At 38.4% G+C, this 12,423-nt stretch overlaps 1 protein-coding gene across 19 annotated transcripts in view; it reads left to right on the top strand.

Annotated features, from left to right (window-relative positions):
• dlg2 (discs, large homolog 2 (Drosophila)) overlaps nucleotides 1–12,423 on the top strand; it is a 182,547-nt gene that overhangs the window by 92,155 nt on the left and 77,969 nt on the right. For 17 of the 19 annotated variants that reach the window (XM_044369687.1, XM_044369686.1, XM_044369692.1 and 14 more), the window contains 2 exons: nucleotides 178–261; nucleotides 1,500–1,664. In XM_044369687.1, the coding sequence (XP_044225622.1) occupies nucleotides 178–261; nucleotides 1,500–1,664 (249 nt within the window). The remainder of the gene's footprint in view (nucleotides 1–177; nucleotides 262–1,499; nucleotides 1,665–12,423) is intronic. The other 2 variants (XM_044369688.1, XM_044369693.1) reach the window with 2 other exon arrangements.

Consider the following 12,423-nt stretch of genomic DNA (forward strand, 5'->3'; position numbering starts at 1 on the left):
GTAGCAGTACCTGTGAATGAGCTTCTCAGCCTCCTGCTGTGTTTTGCTTCTGTATGGATGTGCTGGTTGTGTGCTTGTGATCTTGGACAGGACTGATTGTTTATGGACTTTCATTTCTGAGTCACACCTGCTCTGTTTGCTCTTGGTGGTTACATATGGTCCTGTTGTTCTCTCCAGAACAGGCCACCAGCAGTACAGGGGTCACCCCACAACGGCCAGCCCCCATCCTGCATGACCCCTGCCTTGATGAACGCTCCCTGGGTGAGAGAGGGGAGGAGGGGGCTCGTTTTTTTTTTTTTTTTCACCCCATCCCAGTTGCAGAACCATCCTGTCGATCAACCACATGACAATATTCTCAAAGCTCATTGTATTTATGTCAACACAGTATTAATGACATGAAAGGTGAAGTTGTGATTCATTTCTCAGTTTTCACCACTCATGCAGTTAGAAGATAAAAGAAGAATTCACCATTGTGATACACTGTAATGAGGAATTTGACTTCTGATTCACCCTGTTTTGACTCCATCCTGTTTCAGCAGGTTACAACAGTGTTTAGAGCCATTACTGACCATCTCTACCACTGTACTTATATTGTTCTCTGAAGATCATTATCAATAAAATAGTACAATTTTTACATAATCCATGTCAACAGTGGGTTTACTTGCCAAAAATAATTTGTTGTTAACTGTGAAGTTGGGCATTGGCAGGAATTTCACTGCACATATTCAAGAAAACTTACAATCTCATTGTTACTATGATTAAATTGTCAGTTTCTTGTACTGGAGAAATTAGTTGGGACAGTTATAAGGTACAACTCAGCAGGAAGCACTTAATCATCTGTTTGAATTAAAAGTGTCCCTCAAACCCAAACTGAACAACAATGTCCTGTAACATCTGTCAAATGTAGTGGAAGACAGAAGTCAGGTTTGATCCTTCTATTATGAAGTGAAATTTCCTCTTTATATGAACTTTTAAATGACAGTTCATAATGAGTAATACATATTTTTTCATATGTACTGTACTGCTTGTGCATATTATATTAAATGTAAATTTACCAACCCAGTGTGCAGGGATAGACACAACATTAGAGACTACTTACAATCTGATTTAAACATAAAAGTTTATCATTGAAGACTTTGTTGATACTGTGTCAGTGTTCCTTCAGGCCACAGTTTGTGATGTTACATTACATTTGACCCAACACGCAAACAAACAAAACAATAAACCCCATTTCCTTTAAAGTCTGAAATGCTGATTTAAAATAAAAAACAATAAAAACTAAGCTAGTAGAACTTTTAGTATTTATTGTCATGTAGAAAATACAGGCCAGCATCTTGTTACAAATACAGTATCTTTAAAAGAACCGAGTTGGTGTCTACCAAAGGTAATATAAGGGTATATACTTACTTGTTTTTTGTTTTTTTTTACTTGATCTCATCTCTTCTGTCAATCTCTTCCCTTTTCTCTTTGTCCCTCTCCGTTTCTCTCTCCACTCTCAGCAGTACCACTACCAAGAGGATGACTCGCCACCTCTTGACCAGGGATTCCCGCGTCTCACCAACGAGGTGCGTGCCCCCGAGCTGGTGCACGTATCTGAGAAGAACCTGTCTGAGATCGAGAATGTGCACGGCTATGTGTCCCATTCCCACATCTCTCCTCTCAAGGTCAGCACCACAACCTCTCTCCCTCATTCCTAGTGTGGCATAGAAACCATGATCTTCATCCCAATTCAGCACCATCAATGACTGCCATCATGGCCTCCTCTCAGCCCGTCTCCCTTCTTTGTTTGTCTTTGTAGCTCAAATCTGATCGCAGACATTACTACTCAGTCTTATAGTACATTTTATGATAGATATTAGGAAAGTACTACAGTGACTTGTAGTGGTTGGAACATGATTGATGATTGGGTAATACAGAGAACCAGAAGCAACACCCAGACAATATATCATTCACTCTGTGTATGTAACACAAACAGGTAGGCAGTAGATTCAGGTTGAATTCAGACTTTCTTGATACAACAACATGTGAATTCTGCTGCTGTTAGATCTGAATTATACAAAGCAGTTTCCTCCTTTTCTACTTTGTTTCCCCTCATGTGATTTACTCTAATGTGCTGAACCACAGAAGCACAAATTGGTGGCAATAATCTGGCTGTCACTTTGTACTTGTGTGTGATTAGAGAAGGAAATGTTTAAATACCTTCTTCACATCCCTCCCTCTCTCTGCCTTTACCATTCCTTACACACATTTCCCCCCCCTGCATCGTCCTGATTCATGCAGTGCCAGTGTGTTTCCTGACCTGGACTAAAGCCTCTAACATCTCAGTGCCCTCTCTCTGCCCACTAAAGAACATGCCTCCATGTAGACTGCAAACTTTGAGAACAACACATTTTATCTGTGCTAAGAGGTCTCGGGTACATAGTACAGGCTACTTGGAATTCATTTTCACATGGTGAAATAACCCAAGTCAAAAATACATTCGCGTGAAAGATCAGACGGCGTTTCAGCTGGCAGATCAAGTTGGTTGTAAAGCGAGTGTTTTCAGGTTTGAGCCAGCAGAGGGCAGTGTTGGAGATGAAGAGAAACTTTAGTGTAACAGCAGTTTACTTCAGGCAGTGTTTAAGAGCCTTGGTAAACCACTCACTGTCTAACTGAACAGAGCATTTAAAGAATGATTTCAGTCTCAGTATTGTTGGTCATAGTTATTGCAGGTATGTGCTGTTCCATTAATAAATGCAAGTTTTATTAATCCAGTAAACCTTTTTAGTTTGACATTTTTTGCACTCATGACATTATTTGATATCAAATTCAGTGATGAGTTTAAAAAGTAAAGGTATATCATATTTAAGATATATATTCTGGAATACCATAAGATATTGTAGAGAGGAACTAACTTAAGGGTTTAATGCACCTGTTATGGTTGAAACTCTTTCTCCTTAAATAAAGAAAATGGAGAAATGATCTCAGTAAGACTTTACTCAAAGTCCCCCTATTGAACATTTTTAAGCAATATATAAACAGTTAATAAATGGTTTATAACACACCGTAGCTGTAAGCAGATATATGTGTTTCATTAATGTGTTTGTCAACAACTATAACTATAAATAAATGACATTATAAACAACACAGCAAAAACACAGTTGTAATAATATAAAACATAAGAGAAGTCATAAATGTTGACAAGTACTGTACATTAATAAACACTAAAAAATATCCTTAAATCTGCTTGTAACACCATTATAGAGTGTTATAACTGCTAAGATACTGCTTATAAATGCTAAATAGGGAGACTCACCATTATCTCAGAACCCTCATTAAAGGGTTATTTTCTCTATGGCTTTAGGCTAGATATTGGAAAAAAATCTTTTTACTTTTATTGGCTTTAATCTATGGCTGCAAGGCATCTAAAAATCATCTCTAAATACTACATGTGATATCAAATGAAGTTGTTGTGTGGTAAATGACAGGTGATTTAGTGAGGACATTTGGCATGGCCTGCTGCATATGAACAGCACAATCCCAATATGAACCAATGTGATTGGACACAGTATTTCCCTTAATGTTGTAGTGCTGTTGTGTGATGATGATGTTCATTTTTTTAGATATGTCTTCTGAATATAAGTTCACACTGTTTCCTTTTGACATATTGGATATTATATATTCACTCTCTACTGTCAGGAGCTGTTTACTCTGCTGCTCTTTCTGTTTTGTGTCATAAAGCGATACAGTATCTGTTGGCACCATGACGTAATCCTCCAGACTGTCCATGACATGTGACCCACTGTCACACATAATAAAATGGAGGTAATAAACCAGCAGAGGCATGCCAAACGTCTCACTGATGTCCTCCTTTGTGTATGATCTTCATACTAACATCTCAAAGTTAATGTGCTTATTATTTATGTAAATGTAACACACAGCAGAGATATGGCTCAAACAACCTCCAACCAACCTTTGGGTCAGTTGTGTTGCACTGTAGTTTTTCATCTTTAGGTTCCAGTGAGAAAAATGGGAACGAGCAGGTGGGGACAGATATGCTGTCTCTGCACCTGTATGACTGTTGATTGTCAGCAGGGATATTTTCAAGTAAGATTGCAAAGTTGCTGGAGTGTTGACAGTCGGGAGTGATTCAGCAAATGTTGCTGTCACTTTATTGACAAGCTGTGAACACAAATAAAACTGTCGTTTCAAATGTTCTATTTTCTTCTTCCTTTCGCTGTAGAAATCAGTGTGAGTCTCTGATTAGTGCACGTAAATGGTTTTGATTTTGCACATGTACAGCCGGTCTGTGATGGGAATAGCTCCCACTGGGTAAGAGGCTCTTCCTCATTGAAAGAATTAATGCAGGAAGCCAGAGTGATCCACTCCCCCCTCATCCTCATCCAATCTTTACTCCTTTGAACATTTTTTCCCTCCTCTCTCCACTCAACACATGACTGGGTAAACCATTACTAATGCTTTTTTTATCCTGATGCATTAGGCTCCCTTTCTCCCTCTCTCTCTCTCTCTCTCTCTCTCTCTCTCTCTCTCTCTCTCTCTTTCTCTCTCTCTTTCTCTCTCTTTACTCAAGTATACTGGCTAGTGATCTTGTCTTTCGTTTCTTACCTGCAGCCTGCACTGGTTACCCGTTTTGATCTTGCATACCCGGGTGTGACCACAGCAAACTACATGGCAAGTTTTATTTTCTTTTATTTTGATTTTACCTCTGGGGGGGAAACTTAACCCCCTGTATTTTTGGTCTGATTTTTAAACTCTCCCCTAATTTCTGAGTCCTTGTACCTAGAAGATCGATGTCCCCTCGGTGCTGCATGGACTTTTGTTTTGGTGTTGTCTTCAATCCATTGCCTGAAGAAGCAGTCTTTCTGTTTCTTGTTGGTCGCTGCCCTTTTTTTGTCATACCTGCACTTTGTTTAGAGTAACCCCATGTGTGTTTGTGACCCATTTTGCTTGCCAGCGAATCCCATGTGCTTGTTGTGGTGTTACTGTGATCTGGTGTTAATCTGTCTCTGTTAATAATCATATATTTATTTGTTGAAGGGTTTACTGTACCCAGGTCATGTGATTAGTATCCCCTCATCTGATATAAGCTACACTGGAATAATGAAACATATAAGATTATATTCAGAAGAAAAGGTTCCTGTTACCAACATCATGCTCTTCTGTGTACTGTCTTCTCTGATGGTATGTTTTGATTGACTAAATGTGGTTTTTAATAATAAATCAGAAAAATGTTTAATTGAATATATTGTAGGTGTAAAATGTCATTTTTTAAAGGAGAGCATGATGAATCTGGTGCTTTTATTTTGTCAAGGAATCTCAAGGTCGGTCACTAACTGTGAGCTTTTGGCTCTGAAAGAAAAGTGAGGCTCATCAGTTATTGGATTTAAAGAATTGTAAAAGCACAGACTGTGTTGAGTAAAGGACTGAAGTCATCACTGTAATAGTAAGTGGAGAAATTGGCCAAAAACCTACATGAGATAGAAGATGCACTGACTGATTGTCTTTTCCTACTGTGGTTTAAGTAATAATGATGACACTTAAGTGTGTGTGTCTGATCCCTGTCCCTCTTGCAAAAGCCAAAGGAAACTGTCCATCAGAAACACCCACACTGTGCAAAGTGAAATATCTGATCACTTGGTTATATTTAATGAGGAAGAGATCATTTTATTCCCCAGAACATAAACACTTAATTCAATGCTCCATAACCCATATTTATTCAGTTGATAATGCTCGGACATGCTCGGATTTTTTGATCAGTTTTAAAAGAACTTTACAGGAAAACCTTTGAAGAGGAGCCTTTAGAGGACAAATGTGTGAGCCAGACAGGACTGCAGTTTAGTTTTATAAATGAGGCTCATTGTTTCCAAAAGTCACCTGGATTTGTTTAAGATAAAAATGATCCATTTAAAACCAGGCAGATTATCCTGATTTTAAACCCAAAATGGTTGGTAATGACTAGTTTTAGGATCTGGGTGAATTTCTGCTCAGTCAGTCGTCGTTTGAGCTCATGACACCTGATTAATCACCTGATGGATCAACAATCTAGCTGTCAGACGGTCGTTTGGATTTCTCGCAGGTCAGAAATTTTGGTCAGGTGTCTGCAGTTCAAGCAATTCCACGGTCCAATTTTCCACTTGGCTGCTGTCAAAAGATCCATTTAAACTGTAGTGAGCTTGATTTAATATTATTGGAGTATATCTGACATGTTGTGGTTAAAACTGTAGTCTGACTGAGACCTGCTGTCATATAAACCTGAACTTCACAGCAGAGCAGACAGATGATATTTTCTGCATCTTCTAGCCGTCTGTAGTTCCAGATTTTTCTTTCTGTTCACAGTAGAACTGCATAAAGTAACGCTGCCTGCTCTCTCTTTTGTCAATATTGTTGAGGATGCAGTTGTCTCGTCTGAATAAACTTAACTGGAATTGTCACTGGACAAATGGATGGGGATTTAGTTATTATGTTCAGTGTAAGCTCCATGTTGTGGCTAGTCAGCTAATTCCAACAGTGTGAGAATAAAAGTCGCAGGTTCTGGTTGTGTGGAAAGGAAGATTAAAACATATAGAGCTAAAACAATGTACAAGATTCATAAAAATGCACTCTTTGGCTTTTGGTTTTAGTAATTTTAACAAATCAGTTTGTGCTCTTTTAACTTTTGATACACATTTGTTGTTATGCTTAACATCAGCTGAATAATGAAATGATAAATCACTTATGAAAATAAATGTAAAATACATCATTTCACTTCTTCTCTGCGGTTTTACATCAACATTGTCACACCTCAACATCTGCTTAGATAACTCTAAACTCTCTCTGGGTGTAATTCCCTGATGAGTTGGTTCTCTGGTGGTGTAGAGGAGGACCTGACTCAACCCTTAATGTGAGTGTGGGAGAGGCAGAGTGAGAGGGACCAGTGTGTACAGGAGTCGTGAACAGGACTGTGAATTCTGTGCTCAGCCTATTTGTTTCCTCTCAGCCTTGGGACTTTTGAATGAAAAATTGCTTTAATACAGCCAGTGTAATTGTAAAGGTAGCAGGGAGGTAAGAATTATGGTTTGTCTATGAGCAGAGGAAGTGTAACCCCTCCCTTGCTGGTCAAATCAAGCACCACAGATTGGAAAGTGACTCAGGGAAGACATTATTGATTCTAACTGCTGCGTTGTTTATCGATCGCCACTCTCTTTCCATGGTAATATCAGCTTGTAAAAACACATGCATTTTTTGGCAGCAATTACTTCTCTCAGGCAGGGTGAAGTTTGTGAGTAATAAACAGCAGTTTAATGAAAGTTGCAGCAGCAGTCATTGGTTTATGCTCGGCGAGGGGGAGAGGGGAGGATCAACGATGCACTTTCTTAGTGCAAACTTTTATCCCATGGGGAAAAGATGGCTTCCTGTGATCCACTCCCTGTTGTCATAATTCCTTCTCTCTCTTCTCATCCACTCAATGGGAGGCCCTGATTGCCTGGTGAAAACTCTCAGATTGGCTTTTCAAGCCACTGTGTGTTGGTGCAGCCGTGTAAAACAACAGTGCCACCAACAGTGTAATAAAGAGGATGGGAGAATCATTTCCAGGCAAACCCTGCACAAATGCACCTCATGATGGGATTCTGTGGAGTTGTTTAAACTAAAGACTTTAAATTGAGAATCACATCCACTTTTTTGGACTGTTTTTTTTCTGCACTCAAGGCACGTTTATATGTATGTGTATACCTTTAAAACACAGAAGACATTCAAAGTGCTTCATCATATACTAGAGTAAGAGTTAGTAGTTCATTAGTAGTATTATTAATAGTGCAGCACTGAATCACAAAGAGCTCACAAAGAAATAACTGATTATGAGCATCGTTTGTCACAACTGTAACTAGACCTCATTTTATATAGTGACGAGTCTTTTCTATTAGATGACTTAGGAGTGGAGGTGCTCACTATGTTTCCCTCGTTTTTTAATGAGGATCTACCAAAATACAAAGAGTAGGGCACAAGCACAACACACCTGTGTTTAAACTCTTCACTTTCTGATGGATCAGGAACGATCCCCTGTAACATACATGTTACCATGGTTACCAAATTATTTGCACACTTCAGGACCAGCAGATGTAATAGTAGTCTTGAATTCATCACATATCTACTATCATGCTGTGGTCTGTTTGTTTTCACTCCACAAAGCACCAGAGTTCAGTCAAACTCTGCTTGTTTAGTCCATACTGGAGTTTGATTGACAGCTTTCACACCAGTCCAAAGTAACTGCACTACACAGGCAAACACACCAAACAGGTTAGGAGCACCCTGAAACAGTGAAACTATTAGTACAAACTTTATAAATGATGTAAGGCTACACTGAAACAAAATATATGTGCATCTATTACTCTGTATTGTGGACTGTAATTTAAACGCAGTAAACAGATGTCAAATTTAAAGTTATACTACACTAATTCACCTGGACTTTCTTTTTTGGAATAAAGCCTATGGAGGTTCAGCAGATTTTGATGGCAGGACACTTTATTTTGTCAGAATGACAAGACATGTATTTCCTCCCAGTTGAAAATCATATCAGAGTGAAAAAGAAGGTATCTAGGTGGTGAATGTTTTTGTTGGGCTGCATGGGGAAAACAAATTGATAAGTGACAGTGTCCTTGAAACTGGCTGATTATTATGAGGACAGAATGATGTGACAATAAAGCAACAGTTCCATCACTCTGAATCTATTCTCAGAAGGATTCCAGCTCTAGGAATATATGGAAGACATTTTCTATATGAGGGGGATAGATAGTGTTTTATCTTCCTGCTTCTTTATGGATTTATTTCTTGTTTGTTGACATTGAAACAGTGTTCCTGGCACTAAGTCAATAAAAGACGCTGCACTGCAGGTTGGCTTTTTGGGAGATGCCTTTGTTATTTTGTTTTTTTCTTCTTCTTCTTCTTCTTCTTCCCAAAAATCAGGTTTAGTATCTGTACCTGTATAAAAGACAGCACTGCATGGCACAGGCAGATGTTAATTCAAATATTTGCCCTGAGCTCACTGCTACTCTGAGTCCAGACCCAGGGGAGCACACAGTGCAGTATAACAGCACTGTAACAACAGTGAACATACAAGCTGTCAGCTCAGACATGATTTGCAGCTTTATTGTTTATGATACACCCTCACCTTTTGTCTGATTCAGTAATCTGAGAAGAGATTTTACTAGTTTTGAGTAGATTTACTGTATTTCTAGGTTTGCTGAAGTAACTCTTTTGAAAGATTATATACAGTATACCATATACTGTATATATTTCCTGCGTTGATATTGATCTGTAATTGATTTGTTTTATGATGTGTGAGCAGCTGCATCTCAAAGGCAAAACAAAGTTTACACAGAAGTATGTTATGTAATTATTTCCCCATGGGTGGAATGAAGTAAGGACACACAGTCTGCCTCAAGATGATGTGTAATTTTCAGTGACAGACTACACTACAAAATGTGTTCTGGATTATATCTTCTTGGATTTTAACATTTAACAATATGATGAGTTAGTGTAAGATTTAATAGCAAAAACTACATTTCCTCTAATCCAATCACTTTACAGATGACTAAAGTCTTAACCTTGAAAGAACTTTTTGCCTTGTTGTCCAATTTGTGTGGGGCTGCTCAACAGAAAAAATTACTGTATGTTGAAGTGAGGGTTGAAATGCAAACATCAGGGTCTTTTTTCAAGTAGCCATGGTAACTTTGTTGCAGAACCATAACATAGTCCACATCCTGCCTCCTATCAGTAGTCAACATTTTGCTTCTTAAAACCTGATTCTGCAGAATTGACCTTTGATGAAAATGCAACTAGCCGTGGCACGTAGCTACCAGTTAAACAGTACAGCTTATTTTAAACTGAGCTAGCATTAAGTCCTTTGCTTTCAATTATCAGTTCTTCAGATTACCTTGCATTAGCTGAGCTGAGATCATATTTTTTAAGTCTCATAATAAAATTTTCTTTTGGCCCTACCAGTTTCATTTATAGTGCTGTAATATTAAGGGGCAAGGCACTTTCCATTAGACAAACTTGCTCAGGGTTTTACAGACCCAAACATGGCTGACATGGGCAAGATTTGGATGAAAAAGCTTCACTCAGGCTACATTGTAATCTATAGGTTACACAGAAAATTCCATTCACCATAGCAAATGCATGAATATTTATTACACAGTTGATAAAACAGCACTTTTCTGTCTCTTTAATTGGGTCGAAGGAACCGTCTAGACTTGTAGTCATCAAAGAGATTCTTTAAAATGTCTTCTCTTCTTCTGTGGATAGACTGTTAGCAAAGTGCCCATCTGCTTCAGTCACATTTGGACAATTCTTGAAAATCTGCCTGGGCTTGTTGTCTCTTTGTCTTTTATTGGACAGAGGGGATAAAGGTTGAAACTTGAGTTTCTTCTTTATAATATTACTATCAAATACTAACAAATGCCTTCAGAACCATTTCATAGTCTTGTCTACCACAGATTTCTCTCTCAGTGGCAACCTGGGATGGGCAATGAAAGGTTTTGGGGGGACTAAATAATGTGATGCTGGAACCATATAGTTGTATGCAGTGCAAGGCTTGGTAAGGCTTTATTTCTGTTGGATGAGGTTTTTCATACACACTTGACACGGTGTCTCGGCTTCTTCTGTGTTCATTCACAGATGGCCTATGTAATTGCGTGTGTGCGCTTCATGACCCTCTGTGAGTACTTCAGATGCCTTTCTCTTATCTCTCTATGCTGTCGGAGTAAAGATCATTTCAAGACAGCAAACTAACAAGTAAGAAAAGAAAGGGAGAGAGGAAACACAAGGAGTCAAAATGTCACAATAAGTGCGACTGACCTCTTCTGCTGATGGTCTGTTCACAAGGAGTTACTATCAGACCTAGATTGAACATAATGATGCACTGCAAATAACCCCAAAACCCATCTCGCCATCTCTGTGAAAGATTCGGTGCTTGTTGTCTACACTCAGACACACTGTGGAATCCTCCAAAATTGATTTGCTCTTAGTGGTTTTCTGTAAGAGGTCAATTTTGTGCACTTTAGCCATTTTATCTTAAAATCATTTTATTTTTTTTCCTTTGCTGATAGAAAAAGCATCGGTGAACATGAATTAAAGGTGGTGACAACACCCGAAGAATAAGAAGTAGGATATATTGAACAGTTCGTTTAATATTGTCATAAGAGAACATCTTAAAAAAAAAAAAAATAGGGCAGAATTTAAAAGAGGTCAGCTCTTAAACAGAGGAAACGGGAAATGGAAAGCCATTAAACAGAAACAGCCATTAGAATTTACAGAGTGCTGTTGTAGCTTCTCAAATCATGAGATGGAGCCTGACTGTAGCTGAAGGCTGGTTCTTAGCATCATGTGGGACATGCTGGATGTGTGCAGACCTATTTTATTCATTCAGACTTTCAAAGAAGACAATTTTTTGTTTAAGCAGTTGCATTTTACAAATCTGACATCCAGGTATGGCCTCAAAATAATCAACAATGACCTCCATGAATATTTAATTCCCTTAACAGTTGCATTTTTCACATTTGTATTAAAAATGAAAATGTAGATGTTTTTATTTTCACCAAGAAACATCAGCCAGATAACAGTTGCTCCTTTTGACTGCGACAGCTTGAATACATGGCCGCTCTAATTTTAATGTTGAACTGTCAAAATTCAGCCTGTGTTTTCACTGGTTAAAGCATCTTATGCAAATTTCAGGAATATATTTTGTGAAAGCGTTACAGGGCTGCTCATTAGATTTGAGGAGTGCTTGTTTCAGCTGAATTCCACATTGTCAGATTTGGAATTAAAATCACTGTAAATAAAAGCACTTAATGGTAAATGCTTGTACATCCAACATGTTGTTGCTGTACGTACAAAGTTGAATAAGATGTCTTTAAATCATACGTAATGTTAATGGAGTCAAAGCAAACACACACATTTTATCTGATAACTGTTCCAAATATTGAGATGTTGAACATCTGGAAAGAAACACCTTACACAACAATATCTTTGATAGCTCATCCCAATTTTTTGCAAGAATTAAAATTTCAGTCTAGTAACACTTAAATTATCTTTAACTAATTATCATCCTAATTAAACTAGAGGATACAGTCATAACAGATCACATATGATTGTGATGAAAACTGTGCAGAGAGGCTGGCCAAATGTGCCACCCTATTTACTATGAAGCACTTGTGGTGACACGTGAAATCGGCTACTCCACCAATTTAATATCCAAGTCCATTTACTACACAGCCGGTGAATATAGTTTCATAATGTCCTCTGTGGCTCAGTTAGTCATATGACATCACTTCAGAGTAATAACTCGGGCGTAGAGGGCTGTGTTACAAACGGTGGGTGTTTACCAGGCAGGGAGAGTCTCATGAAAGATGCTATTGAGTGGCGTAGTGGGAAGTGTAGGACCTACGG

The sequence above is a fragment of the Thunnus albacares genome, chromosome 13, assembly GCF_914725855.1.
Source record: "Thunnus albacares chromosome 13, fThuAlb1.1, whole genome shotgun sequence".
NCBI lineage: Eukaryota > Metazoa > Chordata > Actinopteri > Scombriformes > Scombridae > Thunnus > Thunnus albacares.